General features: G+C 42.6%; 1 protein-coding gene across 1 annotated transcript; it reads right to left on the bottom strand.

Moving 5' to 3' along the window:
- Positions 1-2103: 2103 nt before the first annotated feature.
- On the bottom strand, positions 2104-20209 carry LOC311099599 (nuclear RNA export factor 1-like). Its single transcript, XM_084140311.1, has 21 exons — positions 19831-20209; positions 12699-12930; positions 12447-12594; positions 12264-12347; positions 11926-12030; positions 11498-11578; positions 11188-11257; positions 10984-11072; positions 10788-10895; positions 10484-10593; positions 6570-6606; positions 6387-6458; positions 6223-6278; positions 4705-4812; positions 4507-4565; positions 3384-3499; positions 3242-3284; positions 3038-3110; positions 2721-2903; positions 2489-2549; positions 2104-2285 (listed from the first exon to the last, which is right to left on the bottom strand). The coding sequence occupies exons 1-21, from the start codon at positions 19862-19864 to the stop codon at positions 2247-2249; spliced, it is 1908 nt and encodes a 635-aa protein (XP_083996437.1). The 5' UTR covers positions 19865-20209; the 3' UTR covers positions 2104-2246.
- Between the last annotated feature and the right edge of the window lie 451 nt (positions 20210-20660).

Raw genomic sequence — 20660 nt, 5'->3', positions numbered from 1 at the left:
CAGTGACGCTGCAGTGAAAGCTAGCTACCTCATTGCTAATGAAATCGCAGTGGCTTCAAAACCATTTAGTGAGGGTGAATTTGTAAAAACATGCATGATGAAGGCAGCGGAGATTGTGTGCCCTGAAAAGCGGCAGGCTTTTGCAAATATCAGCCTGACAAGAAACACAGTTGCAGACAGGATTTCCGATCTTTCAGTGGATTTGGACAGCCAGTTGAAGCAAAAAGTAAAGTCATTTATTGCGTTTTCGGTTGCAATTGATGAAAGCACGGACATTACAGATGTTGCACAACTGGCCATTTTCATCCGCGGAGTTGATGACACATTGACCGTCACCGAGGAGTTCGTGGAGTTGGTGCCGTTGACAGATACAACGACAGCAGCTGATATTTTTACCGCACTCGTCGGCGCGCTGGACAGGGTCGGAGTGGACTGGTCCCGCGCTGTCAGCCTGGCTACAGATGGTGCGCCCTCAATGATCGGGAAAAAAGCAGGCGTTGTGACAAAGTTCAGAGAGAAAGTGCAATCTGCAAATGGAGGACGTGATTTTTTGACTTTTCACTGTATTTTGCACCAGGAGGCTTTGTGTTGCAAGTCATTAAAGATGGATAACGTCATGAAGGTGGTCATCCAAACTGTTAATTTCATCCGATCCAGAAGCCTGAATCACCGTCAGTTTGACAGCCTTCTCAGAGAGAAAGACCACATCTATGGCCTGCCATACCACACTGAGGTAAGATGGTTAAGCCGAGGTGCTGTGCTGAGGCGTTTCTTTGATTTACGAGAAGAAATTGAACAGTTCATGGAAGAAAAGGGCAAACCAGTGTTAGAATTTCATTCCGCAGAATGGATGCAGGACCTTGCATTTATGGTGGATGTTACAGAGCACCTGAATAACTTGAACAAACATCTGCAAGGGCGCAACAAAGTTGTCACGCAGTATTATGACAGCATACGTTCTTTCAAGTTGAAGCTGTCATTGTGGGAGACGCAACTTGCCGGTGGTGATGCAGCTCACTTCCCCTGTCTGAAAAATGTGTGCGCGACCCAACATGTGGCAGACATGAAGCGGTTCAAAGATAAAATAACGGGACTGTTACGGGAGTTTGAGCAACGCTTTCAGATTTATGTTTATATGTTTTTATGTTGATGTGCTATTGTTTTTAATTGATTTTATTTGTATATTTAACCTATTCTTGACTATGTGGTTCTTGCACTTGTTTGGGGAACAGGATTTCATTATTTTTATCTACATTTCTGCCTGAGAAATGACACCCTGATATACTTCTGTGAATCACTGAGGCATTGTGTGTTTGTGTGTTCTTTGTCCTCAGAACTTTCAAATAACTTGAGGTGTTTTATGATTAATAGTGATGTTGTGCTTTTGGACACTGTCCTCAGGCTCCAGCTTTATGTTTATATGTTTTTATGTTGATGTGCTATTGTTTTTAATTGTTTTTATTTTATTTGTATATTTAACCTATTCTTGACTCTGTGGTTCTTGCACTTGTTTGGGGAACAGGATTTCATTATTTTTATCTACATTTCTGCCTGAGAAATGACACCCTGATATAGTTCTGTGATCTGTGATATACTTCTGTGAATCACTGAGGCATTGTGTGTTTGTGTGTTCTTTTTCTTTAGAATTTTCAAATAAACTTGACGTGTTTTATGATTAATAGTGATGTTGTGCTTGTACTATTTTGGACACACTGTCCTCAGGCTCCAGCTTTATGTTGTATGTTGATCGTATTAAAACAAAGAAAACAATCTGAAGTTGTTGTTCTTAAGTTATATATACCATGATTTTTCCGGTCCGGCCCACTTGGGAATAGATTTTCCTCCATGTGGCCCCTGAGCTAAAATAAGTTTGACACCCCTGGCTTAGCAGGACAGAAAATTGTCAAATTCGCACACTTCAAGAGAACATCCCTGGTCATCCCTACTGCCTCTGATCTGGCGGACTCACTAAACACATGCTTCATTTCCCAGACGAATTGAGGCTGTTCTGAGGGCAAAAGGGGGAGCGCAACTCAATGTTCGAAAGGTGTTCCTAATGTTTGGTATACTCAGTGTAATGAAATGACTACAAGCAGATTTGAATACGTTAAATCACTTTTAATTATAAGTACACAAATAATGAAGTATATCCCGGTGTTATCTTGTAATCCAGGAGGGAAACTGCATAAGAATGAACGGAAATAAGACCAATGACAATAATTAAAAAGCTTCACAACCATTCCTGTTCACTTTATGAAAGCGACATCTGGGATCTTTCCATGAGCCTGAGGAGAAACAGAGCAGAAGTTTTGTTTTTAGTATCTGAAGCCTAGAAGGGTACATAACATCTGAGGTAAAACACACAGACATTCAGTCAAACTAAAGCAACACACATTGCTCCCTTAGATACTTTACTAGGATTAAGATTTGGATCTAGGAATGTTTACGGTCTCATTTACAGAGTAATATGAGGGGACCATTTATTTACCTTGAGGTCTGTGAAGACCTGCCCTGCTCGGTTGAAATCCCATTCATTGTCCTGTAGGCACCTGAGATGCATTGATCAAGTAGGTTAGAACCAACAAATGAACGCAATATTGCTATATTCCACCCACAAAACCCTGTACAAAAAAAACGAAGCGGGGCGACAACAGGGGCCAGCGTTTGTCACTACTTGAGCCAACTTAAAATCTAATGCAAAGTAACTGTTTCCCACTTACTTCTGGGACCATTCAAGGTTCATGCCGGACTTGAGGGAGAAGGCAGAGAGCATCTCTTGCTGGGGGGCTGAGAGGGTGGGGACGGGGCTGCTGGATGGGGTGGGGGCGGGCGCAACAAAGGCCCGGCGGATCTCCTCAGTCGTGGCATTGCGCACAAACAGCTCGTCGTTCACTATGCAAAGACTGTCGAAACATGAGGAATACAAGATGAGGAAATTATTTTCCCATTAGTATCAACATTTTTGTTGCGATCAAGACATCCAAGTACATATCCAGCTGAGTTTTGTCTATATATAAAGGCTAGCTCTAGGGCCTACCTTGTCCCTCCAGCTGGCACTGTGACAAACACCCGACAGAAAGCTCTCACAGAGTCGCGGGATTTACCTTCAACTGTCGTGACAGAAGGAGAAAGAAACATACATGGTTCATGACTTTTTGGGGAATGAAAATGTGGGAAAAAATACAACAAAAATAGGGAAACAATATATGTTAGCCAAGTCAGAAAAGTTGAACAAACATACCTTCTTTGAACACTCCAGTGACCGTGAACGACAGTAACGTGTTCTACAGGAGTAGGAGAGAGACAGGAGATTGAAGCTATGAGATCAATGATGGTCATGGCCTTTGAATATGAGTTGATGGTTATAAGAGTATTCTACTCACGGTGAAGGTGTTGACGTCCACAATTAGAGATGCAGTGTCATGTTGCGTTTTGGGCAGTTCGCTCAGGAAAGCCACCACATTCAGACGGGTGTGCTTCAGCAAGCGGAACCGTGTGGCTGAAAGAGTAAAGGTATTAAACTCATTTTACTTCTTGTGTACATGAGTGAACACAATCATGGTGACGTTCACTACCAACAGGTTTCCTTTATTCAAATCAAATAGTCCTGGTAGCCATTTGATTAGCTGTTCAGGAGTCGTATGGCTTGGGGGTAGAAGCTGTTAAGAAGCCTTTTGAACCTAGACTTGGTGCTCCGGTACCGCTTGCCGTGCGGTAGCAGAGAGAACAGTCTATGACGAGGGTGGCTGGAGTCTTTGACAATATTTAGGGCCTTCCTCTGACACCGCCTGGTAAGAGTTCCTGAATGTCAGGAAGCTTGGCCCCAGTGACGTACTGGGCCGTACGCACTACCCTCTGTAGTGCCTTGCGGTCGGAGGCCAAGCAGTTGCCATACGAGGCAGTGATGCAACCAGTCAGGATGCTCTCGATGGTGCAGCTGTAGAACTTTTTGAGGATCTGAGGACCCATGCCAAATCTTTTCAGTCTCCTGAGGGGGAATAGGCTTTGTCATGCCCTCTTCATGACTGTCTTGGTGTGTTTTGACCATGATAGTTTGTTGGTGATGTGGACACCAAGGAACTTAAAGCTCTCAACCTGCTCCACTACAGCCCCGTCGATGAGAATGGGGGTGTGCTTGGTCCTCTTTTTCCTGTAGTCCACAATCATCTCCTTTGTCTTGATCATGTTGAGGGAGAGGTTGTTACCCTGGCACCACACGGCAGGTCTCTGACCTCCTCCCTATAGGCTGTCTCATCGTTGTCGTTGTTGTGTCGTCTGCAAACTTAATGATGGTGTTGGAGTCGTGCCTGGCCATGCAGTCATGGGTGAACAGGGAGTACAGGAAGGGGCTGAGCACGCACCCCTGAGGGGCCCCCGTGTTGATGATCAGCGTGGCAGATGTGTTGTTACCTACCCTTACCCTTATTCAGACACTACATTTGTAAGAGATGACATCAACCATCACTTCTGAAAACTCAAGTAGCAAATCAGAAGTGGGAGACTCACTGGGATCTTTGAGCTTTTTCAGGTTGCGACTGTCTTTATGGTAATCTCCAAGACTGCACCTAGAGACAAAGGGAGACAGTGACTGACTGACTACCTTAGAAACAGGTGACAAATAGGTGATACTGAATTACTGTTTATTTTACGCCGTTTATGCATGCTGCTGGAGACAGGTAACATTAATAACTAGCCGAGGGGTACCTGGAGGGGTTCTGCATGGTGAAGGGCATGCTCAAGGAGAAGGTTGCTCCATCATGGTAGGCATCTAATAAAGGCTGCCTGTCTCCGGAGTCATACACACTGTAGTATCTGGGGGAAAGTTATTCTTTAAAAACGTACATCAAAAGAAACATACAACAACTTACATTTCATATCAGTACAGATAGATTCTACCTAAGCAGATACATTTGTGTCGTATAAAATAACATTTAAAATATAATGACATCAAATCATGCTGCTTTTTGTTTTAAACAAAAATAAAGGTGTGTTGGTGTGCATCAGAGCGTTTTGGGCTCCGGCTTAGTTGAGATTTGCTCTGCATACATGCGGTAAAGAGGCCAATGGAACGCAGACCGCGGAGGACAGAAGGACGCCAGATTGGAGCACATTCAACACATCTGTTCTAACAAAGTGGATATTGGTCAAATCCCTCATGATTGATGCATTGTAACAGGCCCACAATGGTGGAAAAAGTACCCAATTGTCATACTTGAGTAAAAGTATAGATACCTTAATAGAAATATACTCAAGTAAAAGTGAAAGTCACCCAGTAAAATACTACTTGAGTAAAAGTCTAAAAGTATTTGGTTCTAAATATACTTAAGTATCAAAAGTATAAATCATTTCAAATTCCTTTTATTAAGCAAAGCAGACGGCACCATTTTCTTGTTTTACAAATTTACAGATAGCCAGGGGAACACTGCAACACTCATAATTTACAAACGATGCATTTGTGTTTAGTAAGTCTGCCAGATCAGAGGCAGTAGGGATGACCACGTGTTCTCTTGATAAGTGTGTGAATTGGACAATTTTCCTGTCCTGCTAAGCATTCAACATGTAATGAGTACTTTTGGGTGTCAGGGAAAATGTATGGAGTAAAAAGTACATTATTTTCTTTAGGAAGTAAAAGTAAAAGTAGTCAAAAATATAAATGGTAAAGTAAAGTACAGATACCCCAAAAAACTACTTAAGTAGTACTTTAAACTATTTGTATTTAAGTACTTGACACCACTGGCCACAATGTGGTTACTAAAGTACGATTTTGATATATTTGGCTGCAGTTTTCGCTGCATAGCATTTAGATGTCCCTTTTCAGGTTTAGAAGTGACTGCTAAATGCTAACTTCCGTTCGTATGATCTTGTAGTATAGCTAGCATACAGAAATCGCTGGTGATGGTCAAAGTAATTTTTAACTGTAATGCAGTGAACATGAACATATAGGGGTTGACATCCATACAAGCATTATACTCTGATGTTTACCTCAACGTAGTGTGAAATACACATATAAACAACAGCCTAAATGTAGGATAATTTTGCTGGGGGGCAATGAGGAGATTCGTCATCGTTCCCGCCACACGTTTCCATGACATTTCCATTGTTTTGGTCGAGTTCCATTGACCTCTTTACCGCATCTATAACAGTGTGTAGTGTATTTGTACAGTAATGTGTATGCATTTGTGTCCGTGGATTCAACATAAAAAGAGCTGAGTGCAAACTCACTGTTGTAGGAAGCCAACGATGGGAGTCTTGATCTCTTCAGAGCAGAAGTAGCTGGGCTGTGACAGAAGTCGAAGGGTGAGAATTTCAAATAAAACACTCCTGTTTTGACACACATGGTTATATGCAAAGCCCCTAAATGAGAACCAATGGTGTGTATGTATTACCTTGCATGGTGGAAGGGCGGCAGGAGTCACCTCCACATCAAAGACTATGGGTGGGGGGAGATCCTGACCGTCCTAGTGAAGAGAGTTAGAGAATGTAAATCCTACACAAATACAATAATAATATCCAAAACGAGTTGAACAAACAATTGTTGAAATCCTAAAAGTGTTGGATTGAACCCTTACCAGTTTGAGAAGCCTGGGGAACCTCTCTCTCACCTCGCTGTCCGACATTCACAAAAACACAGAAGAGAAGAGACAGGAGTTAGTGCTGATTATATATAAAGACTCTGGGAGTCATCCCCCTAAACACTATTCAACCACACATGCATATATATGCTCATGCACTCCAGCCTCACCCATGGACAATGACCTCTAATAGCCGCCCAAATGTTGATATAATCCCTGTCCAGACAGTTAACTGAAATGAGGGGAGGAACTTGGCAGAAAATACCAACATGGACTTGATTCGTCATTATAACTGCATATATTTTGGTGGTTCCAACTTTCGAACTGATTGTTCAGGATAGAACACACCCATGCCTGATCATGAAATAGTCAGCTCTGCATATCAGTGAAGACATACTCAATGCTACAATGACACATCCTTATGTACTAATATGAACAGTACAATATAGATAAACCAATGACAAATCAATCTATGACGACAGCCCTGATTTTTACCCCTTTTTCTCCCCAATTGGTAGTTACAGTCTTGTCCCATCGCTGCAACTCCCGTGCGGACTCGGGAGAGGCTAAGGTCGAGAGCCATGATTCCTCCAAAACACGACCCAGCCAAGACGCACTGCTTCTTGACACACTGCTCGCTTAACCCGGAAGCCAGCCACACCAATGTGTCAGAGGAAACACCATACAGCTGGCGACCGAAGTCAGCATGCATGCGCCCGGCCGCCACAAGGAGTCGCTAGAGCGCGATGGGACAAGGACATCCTGGCCGGCCAAACCCTCCCCAACCCGGACGACGCTGGGCCAATTGTGCGCCGCCTCATGGGTCTCCCGGTCGCAGCCAGCTGCGACACAGCCCGGGATCGAACCCGGATCTGTAGTGACGCCTCTAGCACTGATCAGTGCCTTAGACCGCTGCGCCACTCGGGAGGCCTCGGCCCCCTTTCCTGTGGCAATGTACTCACCCCTTTGTGATGATACTCACCGTCCCCCCCTACACGCCGAAACACACTGACACACGTTGTCTTGGAAGGGGTGGTAGGGGTGTGAACGTTGGTTGTGAGCGCCCCATATCAACAAGAGACAAATCAGTGCTTTTCACACGCATAGGGGAGTGGCCTGGTGATTGGGAGTGGCCCGTGGTGTGACCAATGTGCTTGGTAGAGACCACAAGGGTGATATTATGGTCAAAAGTTGCATGTTTGAGTTGTCTGACACACGTGTCATTGGACCAAGAGACAGTGAAATGGAATCTAAAGACTGTAGAGGTGGTGATGGCCTCCTGTAGCTCAGTTGGTAGAGCATGGCGCTTGCAACGCCAGGGTTGTGGGTTCGATTCCCATGGGGGGCCAGTATGAAAAATGTATGCACTCACTAACTGTAAGTGGCTCTGGATAAGAGCGTCTGCTAAATGACTAAAATGTAAATGTAAAATGTGATGGAGACTGTTGGAGATGAAAGAATGACATGAATCATGGGTATGCACAGGGGGGTTAATCCATTACATTAAGGCTGGTTAAAGTTACACCATGTGGTTTCAGGTAGAAAGGGAAGAGGGAAGACTTATGGTAACATAGAACACGACATGCAAGCCCGATCAAACCAAAACAGCAAAGAGGAGTTCACAAAAAGCTTTGATAGAAGATGCAATTCCACTAGGTTGATTGTGTGGTATGTTAGCCAGCCTTAAGGAATAGAAAACATGTTAGTTGAGGAGAACATGCAAAGCATCCCCTTCAGATGAAGAAAATACACAAATTACACACAAATAGAAACAAAAAGACAAACAGAAAGAGTGATAGAGAGCTGGGCCCTGAGCGCCACTACAGCAACCTCTGTTGCTAGCATTGATTGATGCAAGAATGATACTGCATATCTTACAAAACATTTTTGGTACCAAAAATAAATAAATGTTGGACCCCACTTCAACTTTAACATTTTGGGGGTGGTTAAACAAATAGGGCATCCAAGCCCTATTAAACAAAGTTTGTATTTTTAGGGAAACATGTTGAGAGGGATATCTGAGGAAAAGACTCCTAGACTTTATCAGTGACCATTCTGAGGTGACTGCACTTTTTATGCCCATAGAATAAACGTTAAATGTCATATCCTTAACCGGAAATCAACTTCATATATTGAAATCCCACAAATTGAGGGTCTCTCGATACATCCATCTTTGTGTCCCTCATTCTCAAAGCCTCTCCTCTCCGGCTGTTACATTCTGACAATGTGTCTACCAACTTGCGACACAAACAAGCCTTGAAGGCATGTTAGATTTAAGGGAATTATGAGAAAGCTTGTATTTGGGGACTCTGCTTGGCTCTTTGGAAACCAACCCCAGGCGCAAATCTTTGTGTTCTTCTTCACTTCAATGTCTTCTTCGTACAGCATATACTGTACGTATGAATGTGCGTACGTACGTAGGTATGATGTGGCCAGATGCACGGCTGTGCCTGTCTTAGGTTGTCCCGGTATCAAAGGTGGGATCTTACCCGTCATTGGCTAACCAGCCCTCTTCACTGGCCACATTTTACGACCCGTATAGGGGAGGATGAGGATGTACCAACACATTTCCCATATGAATCTTAAATATATATATATAATGTATGCCATTTAGCAGACGCTTTTATCCAAAGCGACAGGCATGCGTTCATAAATCATACCTATGGGTGGTCCCGGGAATCGAACCCACTACCCTGGCGTTACAAGCGCCATGCTCTACCAACTGAGCTACAAAAGGATTTATTTTCCACAATGCCATTTTAGTAATCCAAGCTCTTCCCAAAGTATGGGTCTCAATCACAATGCTGTGTTCAGTATTATCCATGCCAAGTTTTATGTATGCTCGAGGTAATGGCTCTTGACATTTAAATGATCAGGATTTTGTTTAAGAAATGAATACAGAGGTGTCTGTAGGGGGCACAGGGTCATCTTCACTGCAGAAAACAAATGGGGGAAAGATCAGCTGCAGAGTTTCAGAGAGGGAAAGAGTGAGATCAGATGAGAGAGAGAGACAAAAAAAAAAGACAGTACACAGACAGACAGTTAAACCTGCATCTAGAAGGGGGCAGGGATGTAGAAATAATTGAAATGATAAACACAGCCATTATCCTCAACTAAAACCATGTGTTTGTTGGCTAGTTAATGTTGAACTATATGGCGTGAAGAGGTTAATGGTTCGATCATGTCAACTTGGGCACATATGGCATGCACCTTAAATTAAAATAATCATAAATGTGGCTTTACATTTGAACTGAGGTGCTTCCCCACAAGCATTGAGTAGGCTATTTGAGCGATTTCAACATAGAACAATACATTCTTGTCTAAGAACCGATCATGTCAAGTCTTAACTTATTCACCACCTATGTTATTGTAGTAATGTGGGAGGGCTCAGTGACTCTCTGATAGCATGGTGATCAACAAGTCAATTCCGGATCCTTCCAAGTTGAGCGTTGTGTTACTATTCAGTAGTACCAGACCAAACATGTCCTTCCCGGCTCATATAATCCATAAATAACGTGATGTCCCACAGAGTAGGAGTTTTCTGAATACATTCAAGTTCCCCCCTGAAATACAGGGAATAGAATGCTAAACTATCCCCCCTCCCATCTATCTCACAATACACCGTCAACAGCCTACCATTACCCACCCAGCCATCCATCTCACGACACACTGTCAACAGCCTACCATTACCCACCCAGCCATCCATCTCACGACACACTGTCAACAGCCTACCATTACCCACCCAGCCATCCATCTCACGACACACTGTCAACAGCCTACCATTACCCACCCAGCCATCCATCTCACGACACACTGTCAACAGCCTACCATTACCCACCCAGCCATCCATCTCACGACACACTGTCAACAGCCTACCATTACCCACCCAGCCATCCTGAGCACAGACTGACCTGATGTAAGAAGCCTGGTCCTTGAAATAGTCGCAAAGGGGGTTCCTCTCCAGCCATAACTCCACCAGTTTAAGACCCTTGATCCTGTCCAGCTCCCGCTCTGTCTTTAACTGGAATGAAAATCCAATAAAACAGCCAGGTGTTACTCTCAAGATGGGACACAGAGAGAAAACTCCTTGTCCCAGTCAATTGACTAAATTCATTATGTGGATAACTGAAAAGTAAGAGGAGACTGTGCAGTCCCAGTAAAGGTCAGTGCTGGGGTTAGGTCCCATTGTGCCACAACCAGACCCAGTCTCCTCACCTCGTTATGAGAAAGGTTGAGTGTTTTCAGGTTGGGAACCTTGTTGACCAGCTCCGACAGGTCATCCAGCCTAAACAGCTTGTTGTTGCTGAGGTTCAGACAAACAAGCTGTGGAAGCAAATGAGAAGGGATCAGTGGGGAAGAAGGCATCCATATTCTATCATTATTCAGCTACAAGGAAGGACCACATCCATACCTCTGGAATGTTCTCCTCAATGATCTTAATAACAGCACGCATGGAGTTCTTTCTGTTCAAAGTCACATCAATGTTCTGCGATACCAGGTCTGTGAAAATCAGGGAAGCATAGGAGTGTTGGACGGCACTACCAGAATACATGTCATATAATGCAAATACAACATTGAAAAACGTCTGATGTGACTAACTGCTCTTGCCGTGTACCTGGGTCTATCCGGATGTTGTTCAAGTCCAGGGCTTGTTGAGAGACATCAAAACGTTTAGCCATGCATTGCTAATGAGGGAAAAACAGTTTTACGGATTCAGTCCATACACCTCTCTATACATGAAACTAAATAATGAATGTTGCACTATTATCATTAGCGGGTACTTGAAAGAATAGGAGCAATTACTAAGTAGAGTTGAAGGAAATAAAAAGTAATAACCTTGCTGATGGCTCAGATACCAATACAATAATGTTATTAAAACGATCACTCCTCCTCCTATTCGTTAAGAGCCGGTCTCCTTGTCTTACCTTCAGGTGCTCCAGATCAGCTGGCTTTAGTTCAGACTGAAGAAAGGAGGGTGGAGGACAGGGATTCATCAGTACCGTCACCTGGACAAGATGGAGGTTGGAGGAGTGAATGGCATGTTTTCTAATAACTATCCCCAGGGGGAAATGGTTATGTCCTTGAATTCCTATTGAAAGCCCTTTCTGAAGCCCTAATCATTAACCACAGCCTTACCGTGACCCCTTCTCAAGGTCCTATTGACGGTCCGATCCATATTGACTGCCATCATCAAACTATTAACTCTGGCGCCAGCCTTGTTGCTTAATCGAAAACTTCTGCTGGCGTTATTAATGTGTTAATGTCTGGTGCCCAGTCTGCCAGAAATATCCCGCTTAACACCATTTGATAAAACCACCTAAGGTCTGTTTTGTGGAGAGAGAAAAAATAGTACCTTGTAGCCCTCTTTGTCTGTGATCTTCCGTGATACCTTAAACAAGGCATTCGCAGTGGTGGAATCATCAATAAAGAACTCTGCTCGGTTTCCCTCTACGTGGTACTTTGGAAAACAGAGGTGAAAAAAGAGAATGCCAATCAAATGAAGCTATTTCAGGGGACAAGAGAACAAAGTCCAGTGTTTCCCCTAGGATTTATTTCAGCAGTGGTGGCAGAGGTAAATAAAACATATATTTTAGCGTCACCACTGCTAAATGCATAATGGGGAAACACTGCTCAGTCTATTTCTGGACTAGCTTGACTAACAAAAAAAGCCACTAGGCAGCAGTCACTTACATGTACTGGGGTGAAGGGCATGGAGCAGATATTCTGCAGTGCCGTTATCAGCCAGTCTTTGTCGTATTTCTTTCCATAGGGGACCTGTAAGAGTCACAATTTAGCATTGACTAAGTACAATGCAATCAATGACAGCTTAGTAGATCTGTAAAGCCACCCAATTATTTTACAACGTGGACTCACAGACATCTTGAACCAGTTCTTGCGGCCACCTCCAACTCCATCCCCTCCTTTGTTATTCCCACGACCCCTGTGACCTCCTCCTCCACCACCTCTGCGGCCCCGGTCAAAGCGGTCGTCACCACGGCGACTTGGCCTTCCATAAGGGTTACTGGCAGGGCAAAAACCATGAGGAGGTTTAAAGGATAACTTCATAGATCAAACCTATAAACATGTTCAGTGAAATACTCTCCCTCTTCAGCATGACAAACTCACAATCTGTGTTGAGAGGATCCATCTTGGGAGTTGCTGTCTGTCATTGCCACGTCGCCATCTTCATCGTCAAATCTCGCTCTGGGTCCCGGGCCGCCGCCGCCTCTTTGGCTACCACGATGTCTTGGTCTTGGCCCTAGACCTACTGGCCCTTGGTCACTATACATAGGGGCCCTGAAAGGTCCCCTGCCTTTGCGGTTGCGAACCTTTTGTCCTCCAACTCTGTCATCGTGATCTGATGGACAAAGAGTCACTATAGTGAGCTTTGAGTTCACAGAAAAAGGAATTCAACCAAGCTACAGCAGTTATTAGCCTAGTAATGGCCCAGATCTGGTCTGTCATCTTCATTTGATATCATGCATGTTTGGAAGGAGCGCTAGCTGGGCGATTCCACACCAGGAAGGGCCGAAAATATTTTGGGTATCTCGAATTGTTCTGGCATTTCTCACATAGAAACCTCATTGGGAGGAAGGATGTTTGATATGCTTTTTACATTTGTATCAAAAAACAATTTGAGAAAATCATGAAGAAAGTGGTCATTTTAGGCCTCCTGTTTTTTTTTTAACCTTTATTTAACTAGGCAAGTCAGTTAAGAACAAATTATTATTTACAATGACGGCCTACACCGGCCAAACCCGGACGATGCTGGGCCAATTGTGCGCCACCCTATGGGACTCCCAATCACGGCTGGTTGTGATACAGCCTGGAATCGAACCAGGGGGTCTGTAGTGACGCCTCAAGCACTGATGCAGTGCCTTAGACCGCTGCGCCACTAGGGAGCCTATGATCCATACATGATACAGACAACATCGTGGTGTCACTATAGTCCTTATAGTGTGCTCTAAAATATGGAGTATATATAGATTATGAAATACATTGTCACAAATGTATTCAACATAAAAAATATTAATATCTCAAAAGTACCTTTTGGATTTTGCTTATTTTTAGACATATTGTTAAAAGGTGCTACACAGAGAATGTATCCCCTATGTGGAAGCTAGGTGAATTGCAACAGCACTAGGCTGTTTTTTTTCTCTCACAAACTGAATTTTAGCAACCAGGAAATTACAGAGCGATTTCTATACTGAACAAAAATATAAACGTAACACGCAACAATTTCAATGATTTTACTGAGTTACAGTTCATAAGGAAATCAGTCAATCTATGGATTTCACATGACTGGCCATGGGCGGTCCTGGGAGGGCATAGGCCCACCCACTGTGGAGCCAGGCCCAGCCAATCAGAATGAGTTTTACACACAAAAGGGCTTTATTACAGACAGAAATACTCCTTAGTTTCATCAGCTGTCTGGGTGGCTGGTCTCATATGATCCCGCAGGTGAAGAAGCCGGATGTGGAGGTCACGGGCTGGCGTGGTAGCACGTGGTCTGCGGTTGTGTGGCCAGTTGACGTACTGCCAAATTCTCTAAAATGACGTTGGAGGCGGCTTATGGTAGAGAAATGAACATTGAATTCTCTGGCATCAGCTCTGTTGGACATTCCTGCAGTCAGCATGCCAATTGCACACTCCCTCAAAACTTGAAACATCTGTGGCTTTGTGTTGTGTGACAAAACTGCACATTTTAGAGTGGCCTTTTATTGTCCCCAGCACAAGGTGCACCTGTGTAATGATCATGCTGTTTAATCAGCTTCTTGATATGCCACACTTGTCAGGTGGATGTATTTTCTTGGCAAAGGAGAAATGATCACTAACAGGGATGTAAACAAATTTGTGCACAACATTTGAGAGAAATACGTTTTTTGTGTGTATGGAATATTTTGGGGATCTTTTATTTCAGCTCATGAAACATGGGACCAACACTTTACATGTTGCGTTTATATTTTTGTATTTTTGGCCGCTTGACCCAATTTCCACTAGATAACACAGCCACAAAGTCAAAACAGCTTTCCCATTAACAGATGCCGCTCCGGCAGCAGAAATCAATTGGCAAATATCATCAGACCCATGCTCGTGTTTCTTGGCCCAAGCAAGTCTCTTCTTCTTATTGGTGTCCTTTTAGTAGTGGTTTCTTTGTAGATCTTTTGCGGTCCTCATGAGAGCCAGTTTCATCATAGCGCTTGATGGTTTTTGCGACTGCACTTGAAGAAACTTTCAAAGTTCTTGACATTTTCCGTATTGACTGACCTTCATGTCTTAAAGTAATGATGGACTGTCGTTTCTCTTTGCTAATTTGAGCTGTTCTTGACATAATATGGACTTGGTCTTTTACCAAATAGGGTTGTCTTCTGTATACCAACCCTACCATGTCACAACACAACTGATTGGCTCAAACACATTAAGAAGGAAAGAAATTCCACAAATTAACTTTTAACAAGGCACACCTGTTAATTGAAATGCATTCCAGGTGACTACCTCATGAAGCTGGTTGAGAGAATGCCAAGAGTGTACAAAGCTGTCATCAAAGCAAAGGGTGGCTACTTTGAAGAATCTCAAATATAAAATATACAGTATTTGAAAAAAGTATTTGATCCCCTGCTGATTTTGAATGTTTGCCCACTGACAAAGAAATGATCAGTCTATAATTTTAATGGTAGGTTTATTTGAACAGTGAGAGACAGAATAACAACAATAAAAGCCAGAAAAACGCATGTCAAAAATGTTATAAATTGATTTGCATTTTAATGAGGGAAATAAGTATTTGACCCCCTCTCAATCAGAAAGATTTCTGGCTCCCAGGTGTCTTTTATACAGGTAACGAGCTGAGATTTGGAGCACACTCTTAAAGGGAGTGCTCATAATCTCAGTTTGTTACCTGTATAAAAGACACCTGTCCACAGAAGCAATCAATCAATCAGATTCCAAACTCTCCACTATGGCCAAGACCAAAGAGCTCTCCAAGGATGTCAGGGACAAGACTGTAGACCTACACAAGGCTGGAATGGGCTACAAGACCATCGCCAAGCAGCTTGGTGAGAAGGTGACAACAGTTGGTGCGATTATTCGCAAATGGAAGAAACACAAAAGAACTGTCAATCTCCATCGGCCTGGGGCTCCATGCAAGATCTCACCTCGTGGAGTTGCAATGATCATGAGAATGGTGAGGAATCAGTCCAGAACTACACGGGAGGATCTTGTCAATGATCTCAAGGCAGCTGGGACCATAGTCACCAAGAAAACAATTGGTAACACACTACACCGTGAAGGACTGAAATCCTGCAGCGCCCGCAAGGTCCCCCTGCTCAAGAAAGCACATATACATGCCCGTCTGAAGTTTGCCAATGAACATCTGAATGATTCAGAGGAGAACTGGGTGAAAGTGTTGTGGTCAGATGAGACCAAAATCGAGCTCTTTGGCATCAACTCAACTCGCCGTGTTTGGAGGAGGAGGAATGCTGCCTATGACCCCAAGAACACCATCCCCACGTCACAAATGGAGGTGGAAACATTATGCTTTGGGGGTGTTTTTCTGCTAAGGGGACAGGACAACTTCACTGCATCAAAGGGACGATGGACGGGGCCATGTACCGTCAAATCTTGGGTGAGAACCTCCTTCCCTCAGCCAGGGCATTGAAAATGGGTTGTGGATGGGTATTCCAGCATGACAATGACCCAAAACACACGGCCAAGGCAACAAAGGAGTGGCTCAAGAAGAAGCACATTAAGGTCCTGGAGTGGCCTAGCCAGTCTCCAGACCTATGTATGCACGCACGACTGTAAGTCGCTTTGGATAAAAGCGTCTGCTAAATGGCATATTCTATTCTTAATCCCATAGAAAATCTGTGGAGGGAGCTGAAGGTTCAAGTTGCCAAACGTCAGCCTTGAAACCTTAATGACTTGGAGAAGATCTGCAAAGAGGAGTGGGAAAAAATCCCTCCTGAGATGTGTGCAAACCTGGTGGCCAACTACAAGAAACGTCTGACCTCTGTGATTGCCAACAAGGGTTTTGCCACCAAGTACTAAGTCATGTTTTGCAGAGGGGTCAAATACTTATTTCCCTCATTAAAATGCAAATCAATTTATAACATTTTTGACATGCGTTTTTCTGGATTATTTTGTTGTTATTCTGTCTCTCACTGTTCAAATAAACCTACCATTCAAATTATAGACTGATCATGTCTTTGTCAGTGGGCAAACGTACAAAATCAGCAGGGGATCAAATACTTTTTTCCCTCACTGTATTTTGATTTGTTTAACACTTTTTTGCTTACTACATGATTCCACATGTGTTATTTCATAGTTTTGATGTCTTCACTATTATTCTACAATGTAGAAAATAGTAAAAATAAAGAAAAATCCTGGATTGAGTAGGTCCAAACTTTTGTCTGGTACTGTATTTGGCCTTACTGCTATTAGCCCATACAACTGCATTGAATAACATATTAACTACATGGATCAACAGATAGTCCCCAAAGAAATAGCAGAATAGCAAAGTCTACTCATTAAATATTTGGAAAACAATGGTTTGGGGTATAAACATACACTATAGACTACAATATTATGCAAAGTTAGTATTGATCATATTGAACAATATTTATTTGTCATTTACATTCTGTATAGGAGTGCTTTTTGTGCTACTGTACCCTTTAAACCCACCTGAGATAAATGTCAAATTTACAAAAATTGCATTTATGTTTAACAATGCAAGGTTAATTTAACAGTAAAATAACATAAAATGCATTAAGAAATGTAAGCTGTGAATGCCTGAAATCTATTACCTTGTTGTAGTTCACCAAGGTATGTTGCTACTGTGTGACTGTGACATGCAGCCACACACGATTGATAGCATGAAAAACCCATATTTTCAATTGGCAAGAGATAGTAATTAATGTCCATGAAATATGCCATCATGTGCATATATCAGCAAATTAATTTCTTAATTTTACATAAAGTATGCTCACTTATCTGAGAAGGTACAAAAAATCTGAAAAATGTGTTTGAGGGTCGCCTCAACACCAAGGTTTTTTGCAGCTTTGAAATTGGCCACTAGTGGGAATTTACAAAAAACGATCAATAACTTAATAAAACATCTGATTAGCTTAGAATCAAAATGTATGGACATAACAACCAGTTGAATCGGTTGAAACAAACAACAGAACATTTTTTGTTTTTTATTGTAATTCAAAGATGGAACTGGGCGTAATGGGTACGTTTACCCTAATCTGCACAGCCGGTAATACACTCACGTCGCCCAGCGACGGGTTTGTACATAACAAATTATAAAGCAGGCTGCAAAGGCGTCCGTTTCCTTGATTTAATGGCCCGCCGGCCTAAAAAAACGGGGGAAATATGCGTACTGTCGTAGCCCTTTACACTCGTACCCATATACAAGTTGAAAATGGCAGATTTGGGCACTGATAAACACCTAAATTGGAACGCAGTGGCTGTATGATAACATGCTATACATGACGTCAGAGCTCTGCACTTCACAGCGCTGTATGGTTTTGACTGACAGCCGTTCTGAACTTGAGCACCTCGTTGTGAAAGCCTAACACTGTAATATCGTATTGTATAACTTAGCTAGTCATGTTGGCAATAGAACAAGCTTTCAAATGAACAAGCTTTCACAACACCTGACCCAGATTGCGATTTATAATGGACCGTTTTTGGATTGCGTAAACAACAGTAATTGTGTGATGGCAGGGATGCAGAGTTGTGCTGTAAACAAAACTACAAGTGTGCTTGCTCTAGTTCCTCAACCGCACAGCTAGGAAAGCTAAAAAAAAAAAAAACATTCTAGTTGAAGACTATTCTTTGAGCCATAAAAGTGCATTGAAATGACTTAGGAACTGTGCACACTGGAGGTGTGTGGGCACTTGGAGACACCAGTTAGTCCTCTCACTCAAACCCTTGTCACTTTGTTGCCTTTTGTTGCAACTATCCCACATTTTCCAGGAATATTCTTACATTTACATTTACGTCATTTAGTAGATGCTCTTATCCAGAGCGACTTACAAATTGGTGCATTCACCTTCTTATCATGTTACTGAATGTATCCAGAGTATTTTCAGATTTATTCATCAACAAACACGGCAAAAAGTACAGTAAATGTAAAATGCACATAAAATCAACAGTGTAATGTTTGGATTCAGTCGTGTCAGGTGAACTGTTGTGTCCTCACCTTTGGTCTAATAATTTTCCCATAATCTCCAAACCGTTCCCTTTCAATTGCTACCATGGTTATGCATTTTCATATTTCTTCTGTAAGAAACATTTCAATTTAGCCCTATCCATATAGGCCAATTCCCACGAGTGTAAAGGGTTAATAAAACACACTTTTCCACCACCATTACCCCTGGCTGAACATAGTGCGCAACATCAGGAAGTACTGTATCATTAGCCACTCTAGCATGGTGGTGAGAAATTGTGTTTTATTAAAGGTAACTGTTGTAGCCCATCATAATCCAAAATAAGATTGTTTCACTCCAATGTAAACAAAGTCAATGTAAACAAACCCTATATAGCCTCAAAACATGGTTAAAACTATCAATTTGATATCATGGATGATCATTCGTTATTTCTGTTTATGAATTTGAGAGTCGTTACATTTCTCCAGCCCTATCCCTCAGGTTATGTATTTATTATTTATTTTCGGCCCTTCCTGGCGTGGAATCGCCCAGATAATCCATTCTCGCTGTAATACGCAGACACGTTTTCAGCCAACTTTCAATGCTGTGATGTAACTAGAGAGCTAGCTACGAAATTACTCAACGTTGATGTAGGGTACAGTAATTAGTTACCTACGTCTATAACACAATAGCAATAGGTGGTAATGTTAGCCAACTAGCCAGTTAGATGTGTTGTCATAGTAAATGTACTAGCATGCGCGCCATGGGTCCAGAGTAAAACAATGTGCTAACGTTACCAATAAACGTGCTAGTTAACTAGCTTCTAAAGTTAAACCACAGCTAGCTATCTACTTTCTATTGCTAGCTCGCTAACTTCTTTATGTAACTAACTTGTTAGCTACCTATTAAGCTGACAAGTTAAGTAATTTATAAATAGTGTCAACCCCTAGTTATCCAATTCAGAACACATTTCGTATTACGAAAGAAAAATCGCTGACAAGGAAGAGCATTGTTGTTTACAGGTAGCTGGTTAGCTACTTTCGTTAACGTTAGCTAGATAGCTAGCAACTAGCTAAACAGCTAACGTTAGCTAGCTAACCTCAACGTACCGTTGTAGTAACGTGAATCGTCGGCTGTTGACATAGTCAGGAACCGAACACCCACTTAACGCGAATATCTAACTCCAATAATACTGGGTATTGTTACTTCTATATGTACAGCAAATTTGCGTTTATCGTCTGTGGCTAGTTAGCAAGGACGTTCGTAGCATGCAATGTAGCTTTACGGCCCCGCTGTCTGAGCATTTGCAATGGATTCGAACTCGCTTTGCTCACGACCCTCTGGTAATGACGTCATGGACACTTATTTCTCAAACGTTGTGAAAAACCAGTTCTCACAGATTTTCATGATATATTTCTTCAATGTCTGTATTATTTGTTTGTGTGTGGTCCTCTGATGTTGGATCTCACACTGATCTCAGTGTGCAGTAAAAAAAAAAAAAACTGGTGTGATGTCCTCATATTTACATTTACATTTACGTCATTTAGCAGACGCTCTTATCCAGAGCGACTTACAAATTGGTGCATTCACCTTATAGCCAGTGGGATAACCACTTTACAATTATAATTTTTTGGAGGGGGGTGTGGGGTAAGGGGGGGTTAGAAGGATTACTTTATCCTATCCCAGGTGTTCCTTAAAGAGGTGGGGTTTCAAATGTCTCCGGAAGGTGGTGAGTGACTCCGCTGTCCTGGCGTCGTGAGGGAGCTTGTTCCACCATTGGGGTGCCAGAGCAGCGAACAGTTTTGACTGGGCTGAGCGGGACCTGTGCTTCATATGAACTGTATGAACTCATATGAACTGTAACTCTGTAAAATCTTTGAAATTGTTGCATGTTGCGTTTATATTTTGTTCAGTATATTTCATGTAACCTATCGATTGG

The sequence above is a fragment of the Coregonus lavaretus genome (genome assembly GCF_964263955.1).
Source record: "Coregonus lavaretus genome assembly, chromosome: 24".
Taxonomy (NCBI): domain Eukaryota; kingdom Metazoa; phylum Chordata; class Actinopteri; order Salmoniformes; family Salmonidae; genus Coregonus; species Coregonus lavaretus.
This window is presented reverse-complemented; position numbering and strand designations above follow the sequence as displayed.